The sequence below is a fragment of the Capra hircus genome, chromosome 10 (assembly GCF_001704415.2).
Source record: "Capra hircus breed San Clemente chromosome 10, ASM170441v1, whole genome shotgun sequence".
Taxonomy (NCBI): Eukaryota; Metazoa; Chordata; class Mammalia; order Artiodactyla; family Bovidae; genus Capra; species Capra hircus.
Window position 1 is genome coordinate 44,596,732 of NC_030817.1, and position 18,864 is coordinate 44,615,595.

The 18,864-nt window shown below is 40.0% G+C and overlaps 1 protein-coding gene across 2 annotated transcripts in view; it reads left to right on the plus strand.

Moving 5' to 3' along the window:
• Positions 1-18,864, plus strand: part of TMOD2 (tropomodulin 2) — a 63,683-nt gene that overhangs the window by 30,499 nt on the left and 14,320 nt on the right. For both annotated transcript variants that reach the window (XM_018054201.1, XM_018054202.1), the window contains exons 6-8: positions 8,268-8,398; positions 10,401-10,508; positions 16,664-16,807. In XM_018054201.1, the coding sequence (XP_017909690.1) occupies positions 8,268-8,398; positions 10,401-10,508; positions 16,664-16,807 (383 nt within the window). The remainder of the gene's footprint in view (positions 1-8,267; positions 8,399-10,400; positions 10,509-16,663; positions 16,808-18,864) is intronic.

The following is an 18,864-nucleotide window of genomic DNA, read 5'->3' on the forward strand; positions in this document are numbered from 1 at the left end:
GAGTCTGGAATTCTTTTAGGCTTTGAAGGTGGATTTTGTCAGTTCACCAAGGATCACTGGGCTGTGAGCAATCAGATCAGAATAGAGTGGCCAGCACTGGGAGCTCTGTCTGGCAGTGTGACTAGTACCGATCAGTGTGTGTTGCCCAGAACACACTCCTGATGAAAGTGAAAGTCACTCAGTTGTGTCTGACTCTTTGCAACCCCATGGACTATACAGTCTATGGAATTCTCTAGGCCAGAATACTAGCCTTCCCCTTCTCCAGGGGATCTTCCCAACCCAGGGATTGAACCCAGGTCTCCCGCATTGCAGGTGGATCCTTTACCAGCTGAGCCACAAGGGAAGCCCAAGAACACGGGAGTGGGTAGCCTATCCCTTCTGCAGGGGATCTTCCCAACCCAGGAATCGAACCAGGATCTCCTGCATTGCAGGCAAATTCTCTCCTGATTCAGTCAAAGGAGGAAATGATAGATAAAAAGGTTTGCTTAGTCAGCACAGAAAGGAGAGTTTTATGTCATAACGATGCTTTAATTAGCTTTAATTATAGTATCTTAGCTAAGTTTTCCTTCTGTATTCGAGAAACGTCTTTTTGTCTTAATTATGGATGTTTGTGATTGTTGCTGTTGTTCAGTCGTGTCTGACTCTTTGCAACTCCATGGACTGGAGCATGCCAGGCTTCCCTGTCTTCCAGAGCTTGCTCAAACTCATGTCCATTGAATTGGTAATGCCATCCAATCATTTTATCCTCTGTTGCCCTCTTTTCTTCTTGCCCTCAATCTTTCCCTGCATCAGGGTCTTTTCCAATGAGTCAGCTCTTCGTATCAGGTGGTCAAAGTATTGGAGCTTCAGCTTCAGCATCAGTCCTTCCAAAGAATATTCAGGGTTAGTTTTCTGTAGTATTTTAGATAAATTTTCTTCTCTATTCGAGTGCCTCTTTGTCTCAGTAATGGATGTTTGTCATTCGAATTTGAGTATCTACTTCCCCCAGAGAGCGTGAAAGACAGACTGGCGTGGATTTCCCACAGAACATTCTAGACCACTCTCTTCTTAGTCACCATTTTCTGGAGAAATGTACCCTTCATTAGCCTCTCTCACTTACTCATTCATCAGTCATTTACTAAATATTTACTGTGTCAGGAATGTTCTAGGCTTAGGTACAAAGGTAAAAAAAAATGATACCTGCCCAAAGGAACTTATTTATCTGTGGGAGGGACAGATCAATAATCAAATAATTTCAGTACAGTGTGATCCAGCTGTTATGAAAACTCACAGATCACAACTTTTCTTAATAAAATTATATTTTATTCTCTCTGATGGTGACGTTGGCAATGCTTTCTAGTTTCACCAATGTGTCTGTCAGCCACCATTTCTACTGGGTAATTTACCCAGACAGTGAGCAATATTCCTTTTATTTTCCTTCTGGTTTCTTATGCATACAAATGAAAAATATTCATCCTTTTAATCTCAATACCAAAATGTAATGTTCTGACATGTTTGTTATGAAAAAAAAGTCTGGTGCATAGCCTACTGGGCTTTTATACATATGCATACACACATATCATTAACTTTTAAAAATACTATTTTTTTAGAACAGTTTTGTGTTCACTGCAAAATTGAGAGGAAGGTACAGAGATATGCCGTTGCATAGGCACAGCCTTTCCACTTAGCTATATCCTGCACAGAGTGGTGCATTTATTACAGTTAATGAACCTACACTGACACATTATCACTCTGAGCCCAAAGTTTACAACAGGGCTCACTGCTAGGTTTGTACATTCTGTGGGTTTGCACAAATGTACAATGACAGTTTCCACCCCTACAGTATCAGGCAGAGTGGTTTCACTGTCCTGAAACTTTTCTGTGCTCTGCCTGTTCATCTCTCCTTCCCCACTAACCTCGGGCAACTGCTGATCTTTTAACTGTCTCCATCATTATGCCTTTTCCAGAAAGTCATATAATTGAAACCATATAGTATGTAGCCTATTCAGACTGGTTTCTTTCACTTAGTAATATGCATTTAAGGTTCCTCTGTGTCTTTTCAAGATTTGATAGAGCCTTTCTTTTCTTTTTTGGGAGTAACAGTTGATGTACAATATTATATAAATTATAAGTATACGGCATGTGATTCAGTTTTTAAAGGTTATACTCCATAAATAGTTATTATATATTACTATGGAGTTGGCTATATTCCCTATGTTATATAGCATATCCCCATAGTTTATTTTATTCATAAGAATTGGTACTTCTTAATTCTCTATTAAGAGAATTCTTAATTCTCTGTCTTGCTCCTCCCCCCTTTCCTCTCCCCACTGGTAACCACCAGTTTGTTCTCTGTATCTGTGAGTTTACTTCCTTTTTGTTATATTCACTAATTTGTTTTTTCAAGATTCACATATAAGTGACATCTTAAAGTAGTTGGCTTTCTCTGTCTGACTTATTTCACTTAGCATACTACCTTCCAAGTTAACCCATGTTGTTGTAAAATGGTAACATTTCTTTCTTTATCATGGTTGCGTAGTAGCCCATATTTGTTTGTACATATGTGTATATATTATCCTTTCATCTGTTGATATATGTTTAGGCTGCTTCCATATCTTGGCAATTGTAAATAATACTTATGTGAACATGGGGGTGCACGTGTCTTTTCAAATTAGTGTTTTTGCTCATTTTATGCGTATGCCCAGGAGTGGAATTGCTAAATCATGTGGCAGTGATAGATCATTTCTTTTTAACACTGAATAATGTTCCATTATTTGGACATACCACAGTTTATCAGATCAGCTACTGAAGAACATCTTAGTTGCTTCCAAATTTTGGAAATTAAGAATAAAGCTACTACAAATATCCGTGTTCAAATTTTGGACATAAATTTTCAACTCCTTTGGATAAACATAAAGGAGCATGATTGCTGAATCTTATGGTAAGGTGTTTGGTTTTGAATTCCATGAGCAATGAATGAGAATTTCTGTTGCTCCACATCCTCATCAGCATTTGGTTTTGTCAGTGTTCCAGAATTTGGTGATTCTAATAGGTGTGTAGTGGTGTGTCACTATTTTAATTTGCATTTCCCTAAACTAAGATCATGTCATCTGGTCCCATCACTTCATGGGAAATAGATGGGGGAACAGTGGAAACAGTGTCAGACTATTTTTTTGGGCTCCAAAATCACTGCAGATGGTGATTACAGCCATGAAATTAAATGACGCTTATTCCTTGGAAGGAAAGTTATGACCAATCTAGATAGCATGTTAAAAAGCAGAGAGATTACTTTGCCAACAAAGATCTGTCTAGTCAAGGCTATGGTTTTTCCAGTAGTCATGTATGGATGTGAGAGTTGGACTGTGAAGAAAGCTGAGCACCGAAGAATTGATGCTTTTGAACTGTGGTGTCGGAGAAGACTCTTGAGAGTCCCTTGGACTGCAGGGAGATCCAACCAGTCCATTCTGAAGGAGATCAGCCCTGGGATTTCTTTGGAAGGAATGATGCTAAAGCTGAAACTCCAGTACTGTGGCCACCTCATGCGAAGAGTTGACTCATTGGAAAAGACTCTGATGCTGGGAGGGATTGGGGGCAGAAGGAGAAGGAGATAACAGAGGATGAGATGGCTGGATGGCGTCATCGACTCAATGGACGTGAGTTTGGATGAACTCCGGGAGATGGTGATGGACAGAGAGGCCTGGCATGCTGCAATTCATGGGGTTTCAAAGAGTCGGACATGACTGAGCGACTGAACTGAACTGAATAACATACGATGTGGAGCATCTTTTCATATGCTTATATTTCATTTGTATATCTTCTTTGGTGAGATATCTCTTAACTTTTTTGTCTTATTTTTAAAATCATGTTGTTTCCTTATCATTGAGTTTTAAGAATTCTTTGTGTATTGGATAAGTGCTTTATCATATGCGTCTTTTTCTGATTTTTTTAATGAATCAAAGATTTTTAAAATTATATAATGTTTTACAAATGGCAAAATTTTCACACAGTTCAGTTCAGTCACTCAGTCATGTCCAACTCTTTGCAAGCCCATGGACTTCAGTATGCCAGGCTTTCCTGTCTATCACCAACTCCCAGAGGTTGCTCAAACTCATGTCCATTGAGTCGGTGATGCCATCCAACCATCTCATCCTCTGTCGTCCCCTTCTGCTCCTGTCTTCAATCTTTCCCAGCATTAGGGTCTTTCGCAATGAGTAACTTCTTTGCATCAGGTGGTCAAAGTATTGGAACTTCAGCTTCAGCATCAGTCCTTCCAGTGAATATTCAGGATTGGTTTCCTTTAGGATTGACTGGTTTGATCTCCTTGCAGCCCAAGGGACTCTCAAGAGTCTTCTCCAACACCACAGTTCAAAAGCATCAATTCTTCGGCACTCAGCTTTCTTTATAGTCCAACTCTCACATCCATACATGACTACCTGAAAAACCATAGCTTTAACTAGATAGACCTTTGTTGGCAAAATAATGTCTCTGCTTTTTAATATGCTATCTAGGTTGGTCATAGCTTTTCTTCTGAAGAGCAAGCATCTTTTAATTTCATGGCTGCAGTCACCATCTGCAGTGATTTTGGAGCCCCCAAAAATAAAGTCTGTCACTGTTTCCATTGTTTCCCCATCTATTGCTATGAAGTGATGGGACCAGATGCCATGATCTTAGTTTTTTGAATGTTGAGTTTTAAGCCAGCTTTTCCACTCTCCTCTTTCACTTTCATCAAGAGGCTCCTTAGTTCCTCTTCGCTTTCTGCCATAAGGGTGGTATCATCTGCATATCTGAGGTTATTGATGTTTCTGCTGGCATTCTTGATTCCAGCTTGTGCTTCATCCAGCCTGGCATTCCACATGATGTATTCTGCATATAAGTTAAATAAACAGGGAGACAATATACAGCCTTGATGTACTCATGCACATGATTTCAAATAATCCCATAACAACCCTTTTTTCACTATACCCATATAGTGTCCCTCCCTTCCTCCTTCTCCCCACTGGTAACCACTAGTTTTTTCTCTATATCTGTGAGTCTATCAGATGTGTCTTTTGCAAATATTTTCACCCAGTCTGCGCTTTATCTCCCCATTGCTCTTGAGTGCCGGGAGCCAGTATGGGGAGGAACTCTGCCCATGGCAAAGGTCATGAGGAAGGAGCCTCGGCATACGCAAAGGCAGGTTCAAGCCTCAGGAGACCCCCTGTTCCCAAGAATCTACCCCCCAAAACCAGAGTCTGCCTGATTTACTGTGTTATGCTTTCTACCTACTCTTCTGACATTAACAGGGGACTGTCCCCCCACCACCTTTTTCTGGAAAAAGTTAATTTAGAGCTTTTAAATAATAAGTCTCCTGGGCATAGTAAGAGTGTTTCAATCCCAAAACCCCTCTGATGGCTTTCTAGACTGCCTACAGGACTCTTACAGCTGCGCATGTGATTGTTTGCGGACTCCCAACTGCAAGAGGCACAGGAAGCTTAAAACATCCTAGGAATGTAGGTTCTTCCGAGGAGTCAAAATCATTAGAATAGGACTGATTAAGGGTTTCATTTGTTGAGCCAATATTTGCTGCCAAATTTTCATATCTTTTATTTGTAGATATAGTTGGAATGTAGAAAAAACAGGTAGTAGACCTGGTATTAGCAACATTAGATCTTTGAGTTAAGTACTTTCTTTGTTATAACCCACTGCAGCTTTGTTCTACAGGAATGTAACTTTATTTAGTACTTTGAGGGTGATGCAGATTAAAGAAAAAACACTTCAAGGGAAAAAGAGTTTTCTGGTTGATAGACATTTATCTAGGAAAAGAGCCATAAAAATGTTAACAGGCCCCCTGGCCATAAGATGATGTAAAACTACCTGGGACCTTTTGTATACGGGAAGGTATGCGAAAAGAAAGCCTGGTCTCAATAAGGGTCAGGACTGCTGCCCCTGCATAACTCTGCATATTCCGTTATTTCTTTATGTACAACTTGGGGAAAATCCCACGGATGGAGGAGTCTGGTATGTTGCAGTCCATGGGGTCACTAGGAGTCGGACACAACTGAGCAACTTCACTTTCACTTTTCACTCTCATGCATTGGAGAAGGAAATGGCAACCCACTCCAGTGTTCTTGCCTGGAGAATCCCAGGGACGGGGGAGCCTGGTGGGCTGCCGTCTATGGGGTCGCACAGAGTCAGACACGACTGAAGCGACGCAGCAGCAGCAGCAGCAGGGGTATATAAGCTGCTTTTGAAAATAAAGTTGTGGGTCTGGCACTCATGCTTGACTCCCCCATGTCGTTCTTTTCTCCCTTTTCTGGCTGAATTCCCGTCTGGAGCATGGAGGCTCACTGTGTCTACCTATTTGCCCTGGCTTCTAAGACCCAGGAGAGAGGGAGCCCAAGGCGGGGCACCCTCCGCTATTCAAGCGGGCGCTGGTGGCCTACGTAGACGGTGCAAGTTCCTTGTCTTGGAACTTTATTGGTTCTCCGCGTAAACCAAGTTATTCAGCTTCTTTTCTCCACTAATTTTCTTACTACGCTATTCTTTCCTAATCTCTCTTTATATTTCTAAACAAATAAGTTTTTCCTCGCTGACTCCGTCCCCACTTCAAATTCCCTAGATCCACCGGGGCTGGACCCCGGCACTTGAGAGTATTTTCTGCAGAGTGTAAATGTTTAATTTGAATGCATGTCAGTTTATCAATTCTTCCTTTTAAGGATTATACCTTTAGGGCTGTATCTAAAACTTCATCTTCAAACCCAAGGTCATCTAGATTTTATCCTATGTTATCTCCTAGGAGTTCTATAGTTTTGCATTTAAATTTAGGTCTATGATCTGTTTTGAGTTAATTTTGGGGAAGAATGTAAGGTCTGTGTGTGCGTACTAAGTCACTTCAGTCGTGTCCAACTCTTTGCAACCCTATGAACGGTAGGTAGCCTGCCAGGCTTCTCTGTCCATGGAATTTTCCAGAAAGAATACTGGAGTGGGTTGCCATGCCCTCCTCCAGGGGATCTTCCCAACCCGTGGATTGAACCAGCTCTTACATCTGCATTGCCAGGTGGGTTCTTTACCACTTGCACCACCTGGGAAGCCCATAACGTCTGTATCTAGAGTCACTTATTTTTTCTTTCATGTAGATGTCCAGTTGTTCCAGCACCATTTGTTGAAAAGACTACTTTTTTCTCTGCTATATTACCTTTGCTGCTTTGTCAAAGATCAATTGATTGTATTTATGTGGGTCTATTTGTGGCCTCTCTATTATGTTCCACTGATCTATTTGTATATCTTCACCAATATCACTATCTTCCTTCCTATAGCTTTAAGTCTTCTTTAAGTTGAATTGCTGGATTTGTTTTTCTTTTTCAAGATTGTTTTGGCTATTCTGTTTATTTTTCCTCTTTATATAAACTTTATAATCATTTTTTAATATCTGAAAAATAAATTTCTGAGATTTTCATTGGGATTGCATTGCATTTGGAAGAACTGACATCTTGACAACACTGAATATTTCTGTACATGGAATATCTCTCCTTCCCATTAACAATATATGAAGATGCTTTTTCCTCCACATTGTTGCTGACTCTGAATATTATCTTTTTACATTTTTTGGCAAATCAAACGGTATCTCATTTTTAAATTTCTCAGAATTTAATTACTTTTTATATTTTTTTGGTTGACTGATAGAGATTCCTCTGATCATAAGCTGTTCATTTTCCACTGGGTTATCTTACTGCCTTGTAGAAGCTCTGTGTATATTGAGATATGAACCCTTTGTGTGTTACATACATTGCAAACATTTTCTGTTAACTGCTTTTGAGAATTCTTCTACTTCTTTTCTATTCCTTTCTCTTCCTATACCATCCTCAAAATTAAAGCTCCAAGATGGAAATTAGAGGATGGGCCAGGGGAGAATTAAGGTTTGGGAAATAAAGGAACTCACATTTGTGCATCTTAGATTCTTTGGTTTGGTTATTATAGTTTGAAAAAGGTCCATATGGAGCAGCTATAACTACCTGTGGATATTCTTTTAGGAGTTTGAGTTTGCTGTAGAGCCTCCTGCACTTTTGGCTCCATGGAGCATCAACCACTGAGACTTCTCATTGCAGCTGAAAACACCAACCTGGGAGGCTGTAACTCAGAGCCACACCATTCCTCTGCTTGCTGAGTTGAGAATAAGCTTGCTATCACTGATATTAGAATATTATTAGAATCACCACATATGAAAAGAAGGTCATTTGGGGGGAAGTTGTCTCTGATTTTTATGGGAGAGACTTTAAATTTTATTTTTTAAATTAAAACTTGTGTCTTAGATGTGGTCAAAGGTGAAAAGGTCAAGCCAGTATTTGAGGAACCACCCAACCCCACAAATGTGGAAGTAAGTCTACAGCAGATGAAAGCCAATGATCCCAGCTTGCAAGAAGTCAACCTCAACAATATTAAGGTATTTCATTATGATTGTTGTCAGTCACTTGATTTATTGTTCAGTCAGAAAACTTACTGGAGATGACTGCCTGCCTTTACACATGTTCTAAATCCTTTATAGTTGCTGATTTTGAGGCAAAATATCCTATTCAGAAAGAGTGGATTTATTTGCTCAATGCTATGTGGCATCCTGGATGGGAAGGGAGTTTAGGGGAGAATGCATACATGTGTATATATTGCTAAGTCCCTTTGCTGTCCACCTGAAGCTATCACAACATTGTTAATTGGCTCTTCTCTTATATATAAAATAAAAAGTTAAAAAATTATAATAAATGTTTTAAGTAAATTAAAGAAGTAGGTTTAAAAAAAAAGAATTATTTCTAGAATTCTTTGAAAAGAATTACAGTACTTATGTTAAACAAGTGTTATTAGTTTTCTACTACTGAGTAACAAATTACCCCAAAACTTAGAGGCTTAAACAACAAACAGTTTATTATTTCACATAATTTCTGAGTGTCAGGAATCTGAGAGTGACTTGGCTGGGTAGCTGTGGCTCAGGGTCTCAGATGAGGCTGTAGTAAAGCTGTCAGCCAGAGCTGCAGTCATCTCAAGGCTTGACCAGGGCTTGGGGCTCCATTTGCAAGATGGCACACTCACGTGACTGTTGGCAGGAGGCCTCAGTTTCCTCAGCACATGGACCTCTTAATAGGGCCGCCAACATATCTTCACGTCATGACAACTTCCTTCCCCCAGAGCAAATGAACCAAGAGAAAAAGAGAGAGTAAACTGAAAGCCACAATGTCTTTTATGACCTATTCTCTGAAGTCACTTCTGCTTTGACAATGTCTTAGCACTCTCAAAGGGAGGAGAAATTGTGTTGTGTGTGAGAGAGAGAGAGAAAGAATGAGAGAAAGAGAAAACACTAGCTGACACCTTTTGTGTTCCTTCTTATTAGGCCAATTTCTAGCACTCAATAATATCAACTGATTTTTATTGACTATTAGCTATGTGCCATATACTTTGCTAAATACTTGAAATTCATTATCTCATTTAATCCTTAGTGGGACTTTAAAAGATTCAGGTGTCCCCAGTCACAGAGCTGGCCTGTAGTGCTCCATGAACTCATGTTAGCCTCTAGCTGTGCCCGGTATTGTCTGCCTCTCCAGTGCTCGGTACTGTGCTAAGTGCTATGGAAGGGGGAGTAAGATTCATTCAGTCTCGATTCTGAAGAACTTAAATTAGGAGAAAAACACTAAGCAGATATTATAACATGATGTGGTAAGCCCCCAAATTCTGTGGAACTGCTGATAAGGGAAGTTGATTCTACCTAAGAGAACCAATAAGCAAAGGAGGCGATGTTTCTGCTGGGTCTTGAAGGATGAGTAGGAATTAGAGCTAATTTAATTCTAGTCTGGCTAGAATATAGAGGATGAAAGAAAAAAAGAGGGAAGGGTGGTATGTGCGTAATTCGGAGGGTGAACAGAAGTGATGCCAGAGTGTCACACTGTGTTAGATTCCCTTATTGGACACTAAGTGGTGCTATTGGCTCTGGATAGGTTGGTTGCGAGAGATGGACGATCAATGTCTTTTAGAGAGGATAAAATCTAAGGTACATCCAAGTCACCAAAATACGAACCTTCAAATTGTGAGCTTTCAAAGATGCAAACATACATGCCAGCTCCTCTATGCCAGCTGTGGTGCTGTACTATACTATTGTACTTTTCAAGGTTCTGTACCGTAAGATTAAAAATGTTTGTTTTTTGTGTTTGTTTTTATATATGTATTATTTGTGTGAAAAGTAGTATACACCTGTTACAGTATAGTATTATCTAGCTGATTGTCTTAGTTGGGTACCTAGGCTAACTTTGTTGGAGTTATGTGCACTTTGGACCTGGGAATGTGCTCTCAGAACGAAACTCATGAGTAGGTCAGGGACCTGCTGTATGTAAAAGCTGTGGGTCCTGAGCTTAGGGTGAAGGTGCTATAGAAGGATTCATCAACAATCTGTGTCTTTCTCATAGAACATTCCAATTCCAACCCTGAAGGAATTTGCAAAGGCTCTGGAGATCAACACTCACGTGAAAAAGTTCAGTCTGGCTGCAACCCGCAGCAATGACCCTGTGGCAATTGTGAGTAAAATCCTTAGAAATACAGCCGTCAGATATTTAATTCAGTAGAAGCTATTTTTAATTTGTTTTATCAATTAATAATGTTCAGATCTGGTCAATTTATTTTCTGTATAATTAATAAACAAAATTAGTTATAATGAGACGATAAAACAAGAACCCACAAGTCAGGCACTTTGAATTCACCAGAATTTTGTTAACACTACACTTTTATGAAAAAGATATAAGATTAGATTAGGCATCTACCTAAATAAATATTTAGATTTTGTTCTATTCTTAGTATAAATTTTCTGAAATGTTTGCACCTGCAGTAGCATTCCATCACAATAAATGGCTGTGAGACCCCTCCCCCCATGAAAGCCTACAGGAACTCAGCACATAGAAAAAATGTTAATGTATATTTCATTTTAATCTTTTAAGTGGATTCATATGTCTCAAAAATATTTTAAACAACCAAATCTTAAAACATTTTTGTTTGATATTGTTAACCAGAAGATGAAAGAAAAACAAAACGGCTATTCCTTCTATGCACCTTAGTTGATTCAGGTAAATAAGGAAACCCCTGAGCCCAAGTAAATACTACTACTGTTATTACATTAATACTACTGTTATTCCTCCTATTAATAGCTCACATTTCCTGAGCAATTAGTAACTGCCAGCTCTGATCCCTGTCCTTTGCTAGGTCATCTCACTGAATCCTCAGCACACACAAGAATGCTCAGCACTTGAAAAATAAAAGTTTCTTGACTTGATGATGTGATTTAAAGTAACATGTCTTTTGGAAGATTTAAAATAGCATTAAAAAGAGACAGCAAGAAAGTAATGCTACCCAACCTGGTGCTGGTGCAGAGTAGATGTTGAAACACAAGTACTCAAAAATACGTGTTAAATGAATGAATGGATGTGCCCTCTAACCTCTGAACAATAGGCAGTATTTCCATGATGACGACAGCAAATGTGAAGTAAGCACTCATGTAAGAGAGTGGCTAAGCTACAGAACTGATGTTTTCACCAGCAATTATTACATGTCTAAATTGGTAGGTTGAAAGCAGTTTTGAATTTGAAGCCTATCATTGAAATAGAAAAAGAACAGAACTAGATCATTGGTGAGGCGAAGTTAGCAATTTAAGGGTTCTTATCTATGTATGATTTTGTGTATAATCTCTGCCCTTTACTAGATTTGTTTTCAGTTAAGCAAAAATATTCACAGTGCATTTTGTATGTGAATAACTAAAGGGATAAATAAAGAAATGATTTGTAATTTCTGTTCAATATAATACTTACAGTAAAATGTCAGGGATGCAACTAGTTCATAGTTTACTGTCAGTATTACTAGTAAATAATCTAACTTCTCCTCTAGGTCAAATAGATAACTTGCTAAATGGACTAATATAATGTATATATCCATTACACAGCCCAATATGTTAATAATATACATTAACACATTATATCTATAATGAATTTATATTCTATATTATTATATAGAATATAATATAGCCCCAAATGTATTAATAATATATTAAGATATATATTATTATATCAAATATAATAATCTGCTGATATAGTTTTCAATCCAACAACTATGTACTGAATGTACGCCTTGTGATAAGCACACCATACAACTGCAAGGAATAACTGTTATCCTTTAGAGTGAAAAGAAAAGCTTCTTTCAGCCTTATGCCTGGATGGCTTCATATGGTCCAGCTCTCACCTGGCTGACCCCAGATGGTTCCCCTTTCAGCTAAGAAAAGGAAAGAACTTTTCTATAGGTTGAAGATTGGTTGATTACCCCACAAGCAGCAGAGATAGTCAGACTGTGATTATGGCAGAACTGTTGAGAATTACACATCAGCATTAAAGCTAGAGCTTGGAGACTCTTTTCTATGTAAGGTTCAGAAATAGACTCTACAAAATACTTGTGGGATTATAGTGAATATAGACAAGCTATGTGGATATGAGATGACATTATCCCCATTTTACAGATGTGGCAACTGAGGCTCAGAGTTTGAGTATCTTAACTAAGATTACCCAGATTGTGACCAAGCCAGGAAGCAAATTTAAGTGATCTGTAATCAAATTCAGTTTACCATGTTCCAAGTACTTCCATATAATCACACCTATAGCAGAAATGTTAATGAAACTTGCCACACTAATGAATGCCAATGTAGAAAAGGCCCAAATATGTTTTTTAAAAATGCTGTTATTAATAGGGATGCCACATAAACATCAGAAGTTTAGGACAGCACTATCAAATAAAAATAAAATGAGAACCACAAATGTAAGCTATGCATGAACCTTTAAATTTTCCAGTAACCACATTAAAAAAAATGGGTGGAATTAAATTTAATAATATATTTTATTTAGACCACCATATCCAAAATACCATCATTTCAAAATGTATATGTAATGAGGTCTTTTGCAGTATTTTTTCCATACTACATCTTTGAAATCCGATGTATTTTCATATTTACAGCACATCTCAGTTCATAAGAGGCACTTTTCAAGGCCTCCATAGCCTCCTGTGGCTACCCCTGTGAGGGTACAGGTTTGGACAGTGCAAGAAACTGCAGTTTCCACACAACACTATGAAGTACAGAAAGCAAAACCTTCTCTTTAAAAATGTATTTCTACACTGTTTATACAACCTTTAAGAAATCTAGTCTTGGTTTCACTAACGTTATTATCCTCAGCACATGTAATAGATGCTCAAATATTTGCTGAACTGCAGTGAACCTGGGCCTGGAGCCCAGGGTTGTGTTTGGCTGGGTCTCTCTTCCCTGTTTTGTTCAGTATAAGAGAAGTGTTTTCTCCAGTTTAAAAGAAATTGGCAAGATGGTGGCTACTTGCCAGTAGGTCCTGCAAGTTTTTTTATAAAGGCCTAATTGCTCTGACATTTTGTTATTCTAATAGCAGAAGTAAATCCCGAAGCTTGGAGAATCCATAAGGAAAGGCCTGATGCATTCCTTTTGGGGGCTCTAATTAAAATGTGTACATTTAATTCTAATTAAAGACCTTGCACTGAATAAATGCACTTTAATTTACATGGTGTATACTAACATCAGTGCAAACCCTTGAGCTTTCCTTGTAGTTCAAACAAGTGCTTGACTAATACACAGAATTATTCTTCTAGTCCAGTGGTTCTCAACTCAGGGTGATTCTGCCCTCCAGGGAACATTTGGCAGTGTCTGGAGATATTTTTGGTTGTCATGACTGGGAGGGTACATGTTGACATTTTGTGGGTCTCAGAGGCTGCTAAACCTCCCACAAGACACAGGATACCTCCCACAACAAAGAATTCTCCAGCCTCAGATGTCGATAGTCTCGAGGTTGGAAAACCTGTTCTTGTCCCAAGTTGAAGTCCTTCCCCTCTTCCTTCTTCTTGTCCTTTCTGCCATAAAAACAAGAGTTCAGAAGTTCCTTGTTCTACTCCCGAGAGCAATCACTGTTAGCAGTTTGTTTTTCATTCCTTTCATTGTTGTCTATATGATTTCAGTTAAAGTGATTTTGAATCCTGGCTGAACATTAGTCACTGAACAGCTTTTAAAAAATACAATCATAAATCAACTACAATAATAAAAAACAAAACAAACAAAGCAGCTGTCTAGGCCACAGTCTGAGATTCTGATTTAATTCATCTGGTGGGGCCCAAGCATTGGTATATTTTTTAAAGCGTCCAGGTCATTCCAGTATACAACCAGGTATTTCTACCTAATACACATGCACTTTTTGATTTATTATCTCAGATAGATTTTGATTCTCCATTAGAAAAGATTGGGCAACTCTGTACTCTCTCTTCTTTCTACTTCATCTTCCTTTTCTAGCTCTAACTTGTAGTTATTCTATTGTTTCACACATTGGAGCTTTATACATTTTATCTCATTATATTCAGTTAGGCGTATAGATTGACACCAAAAAGATTAGAACTTATCTCCAGCATTTACAATTATCTGGCTGTATAAATATATTAAAGCCTGTGTTCTATGGGCCTTAAAGTCTAGTGACTAATGGCAGTCTGATTCTTGTTTCTTTGTGAATAGATTACAGTGTTTTTTCTTTCTCTATTTTCTTTCTTTCTTTTTCTTTTGTGGGGCAAGGTGGAGAGAGTTGATAACATTTCGAAGTTTTACATATTTCTGTTCTCTGAATATTCTATGTTCCCTGCATAGCATGCTGGCCTGTTTCGTGAACTCAGCTTTTCTCCTGATGTTGGTTTTCCTATTAGGTCTAGCAGTCATTGTTTGCCTGTTCATAGTTCCAAATAGAGAACAAAATTGATTTGTGTAAACTGGGACTATTTCCTCTGCAGTTATGTAGATCTGGTTCACCAAAAGACCTATCCCTTAAAAGGGAAGCCCGTTTATATTTCTCCATTTGTTACCATCTGGCAGGCCATACATTTTATTTAGTAATTACTGACTGCCTCTCCTGCTGAAATATAAGCTCCCTAAAACAGGGATTTTGTTTTCTCTACAGCTAGCACAAAGCAGAAGCCTGACACATAATCTTTTCTAAGTGAATGAGTGAATAAATGAATGAGAGTGAGTGCTTTTGTAAGCAGGCAGATGAGTTGATGAGCAGCCTTCTCTGTAGTGTGTGTATGAGAAGCTAGCAGGCAACCGGGGAATCCTCAGCAACTGCTCAAGTTGGGAGGGCTTCCCTCTGAGAGGGACACAGTCCAGTGTATTTCCATCCTGGGCATTGCCGCCTCTCCTGTCTCTTCTCCCACTCTGTATCTGGTGGAAGAGCTGGGGGTGCTTCCATTTCTGCACTTCTTCACTCTCGGGACCCAGCACCCTCACCGAGCCTCTTCCTGGGAGATTTCTCACTGATGGCTGTGCAGGCAGTTGCTCTTTTTCAGGGAAGCCTCAGGAAGAGCTGGTGTGCTCTCCACCTGCTCTCGCTGATCCACTTGTTCCTAAGGCAGCTTTGTAGTGAGACACCCTAACTGGGGCTTCCCAGGTGGCACAGAACCCACTTGCCAGTGCAGGAGACTTAAGAGGCATGGGTTCGATCCCTGAATTGGGAAGATCCCCTGGAGGAGGGCATGGCAGCCCCCTCCAGTATCCTTGCCTGGAGAATTCCATGGACAGAGGCATTTGGAGGGCTACAATCCATAGGGCTGCAAAGAGCTGGACACAACTGAGATAGCTGCACACACACGCACACCGCTGGGCCTTACCTCGGGCGTCTCAGGCAGTTCTGTGGTCATTTCTCCACCAACCTTTCTGTTTTCTGTATTTTAGCAACTCTTCAAGATACTGGCCCTCTGTTTTTGTCTTCTTGCTCTGTAGGAGTTCCAGCCCCTTAAAAATTATACCTTTTTTCTTTATGACAGCGGGAAGCTTTGGGAATAAAGGGAACAAACAGGTGTATGTGTGCCATCTACTGTCTTAATCTGGGAGTCTTTAGTGCCGCTCTGAGTGGTGATTTTGTTCCAAAAGTTACCTTTGAAAAATCCTGATTTACAGATGACCTGCAATAATATGACTAAATTAGTAGTGCCCAAATGCTAGTCAATGATAAAAATCTTTATTCATTTGTAGTAAAAGGAGAAAAATGAAATAATTCTGAGATTAATCCTTTCTACATTTTTTTTCCTAATGTTAAAATGCCTTTTCTCAAAAAAATTGACAACGATAACAGATGGTTGTGGGTTTTTTAATGTCCTTACCTAATAAAACAAAGTTGTTAATTCTATGTCAGTGTCTTTATAGGGGGGCTTCCTTAGTGACTCAGTGGTAAAGAACTTGCCTGCCAATGCAGGAGACTCAGGTTCGATCCCTGGGTTGGGAAGCTCCCCTGGAGAAGGAAATGGCCACCCAGTCCAGTATTCTTGCCTGGAAAATCCCATGGACAGAGGAACATGGAGGGCTGCAGTCTATGGGGTCGAAAATAGTTGGACACAACTTAGCAACTAAACAACAACAATCTTTGTTTTTTTTTAATTTTGCAAGTATGTGGAATTTATAAGTCTGAGCTGCTGAACCAGACTATTTTTATTGCACTTTAAAATTATTATCTTTGTTACTTGAAGGTGAAGGTATGATTTAACTAAGGTTTTCTTTAAGTACTGTAAAAAAATATTTAATATGGTAGTGAGAAGTTTGGTAAATAAATCTTTAGAAACCCTAATGGTTATTTCATTTTCACATCATAAGGCCTTTGCAGATATGCTAAAAGTAAACAAGACCTTGAAAAGTCTAAACATAGAATCCAATTTCATCACTGGTGCTGGGATCCTGGCCCTTGTAGAAGCACTAAAGGAAAATGACACATTGACTGAGATCAAGATCGACAACCAGGTGAGTTAACTCACAGGGTACATGTGAAAGGGAGGAGTACCATAACGGAGGGAGTTAAAAGACAAAGTTCTGTGAAAAAGTTTACTTTGATATTCTGGCTTCCTGGTAATTAGGACGGCTTCTGGCCTGTGGAGGGTGAGTGGGAGAATGTTTTAATAATTAAACAATGTCTAGTGGGGCAGCCTGAGACAGAAAGAGCCAGCCCTCCCCCAGCCCTGGGCTGGTCAGGCACCAGAGGAAAAAGAGAGGAGACCGGCAAAGGTGTTGACAGCAGCTTTGTTCGGCCTTCATCATCCTTGCCTGTTAGTAGGAACCTTGTCGCAGTCCTGCCCCAGTCTTGCTGTTGCCTCTTCCTGGGACTATGGAAAAAAGCAGAGTGGCCACACCCAGAAACAGCCTCCCTGCCCTGGGTTGGAGGCTGACAGAGCCAGGCAGCAACCCCAGGCTCCTACTGTCTGGTGCTGACCATAGAGCCTATTTAAAGGAGTTGGGATTCTAGAAGACGGTCTGGTTTAGAGCGACAGGCCACACCCACAGTGTGGTCACAATCTCAGCTCTGCTGCAGCACTTCTTGGGGTCCCAGCAGCCAAAGCAAGCTGCTTTTCCCTGGAGACACCCCCTCCTGTACACTGAAGACCTCTTTTCCCAGCCTCAGCCTACAGAGTCTCTGGAGTTGCTCTACCGGCTTCAGCCGGCTCCTGCCTGCAAGCAACAACTCTCCGTTCTCAGCATGATGTCGTGCCCTGTCCCTTTGGCTGCAGAGACGTGTCTGCCATGGGATTCAGGAAATCTGAGAGGTCTACACACAGTATAGTTGGAATAAAGAACCCTGGAATGGACCAAAAAGAGCGAACAAGGAGACTACTGCTTCAAGCATCCTCTCTGTGGGGTGATGGGAAGGGCAGTGGGGGGAGTGTCCCCTGCATGTCTGGGGAAATCCCTGGTCTAGACCCCACCCGAAACTGTCACCTAAGCCTGGAAAGCCACGGCAGACCCATGAATAGCTCTTCTCTCCTTTATTTGGCTCCAGGACACATGGGCTGTTTCAGTGTTATATGAGTACATCCCAAATATTTCTTGAAACATACTTGTACTAAAAATTATTCATTGTCTGGTTGAAATTCAAATTTAATTTGAATTAATTAACTAGAGGTAGGTTAATCTATTCCTAGACTCCTCCTGAGGCTTGTTGCCAGGGGAGCAGGGGAGCCCCACCAGGAGACAGGCACCCTTTCAGTCTCACCCTTCCCAGAGGGCTGCATCATCAAAACAGCTTTCTCATGCAGAGATGTGGAGTGAGTCCTCAGGAATGTGTACATGTGGCCGTACCCTCTCAGGAAGCTCACTCCTTGTATCCTGATATGTGTCCAGCTGCTAGGCAATTAAGAGGGAAGCATGAAGGAGGGGAGAGTGGGAAGACAAGCTAGAGGGAAATAGGAAGGGAGTAAAAAGGAGCTATGGTTCAGGGATGTATACCAAATAGACTAGTGTTAGGAAGAAGTAAAGAGGACTCCAGGTAAATGTTTCCAGGAGAGCTAAGACAAAAGTGGATACCTTGTTCCAAAGCAGGTTTAACTTTCTGTGTTGGTTTAGGCCATTGTGAAACCCCTCATCTGAAATAATGTCCCAGATACTGTTTCTAGTTCCTCTTAAGATATTTAATACTACTTAGTTAGGGTTGCCAGATAAAATATAGTTAAATTGGAATTTCAGATAAACAATGAAGAGTTTTTAATACAAGTGTGTCCTATGAAATATTTGGGATGTACTCATACTGAAAATTGTTATTTTATGAAATTCAAATTTAACCACATGTCCTGTATTTTTATTTGCTAAATCTAGAAACTTTATACCTAGTAAATGCGCTGAAATCCTGAAAATTTAGAATAGAGTACCTTTTAAGAATGCATGTGGGGGCTTCCCTGGTGGCTCAGTGGTAAAGAATCCTCCTGACAATGCAGGAGACACAGGTTCGATCCCTAGTCCAAGAAGAGCCCACTTGCCACGGAAAAACTAAGCCCATGTGCCACAGCTACTGACCCTGTGCTCTGGAGCCC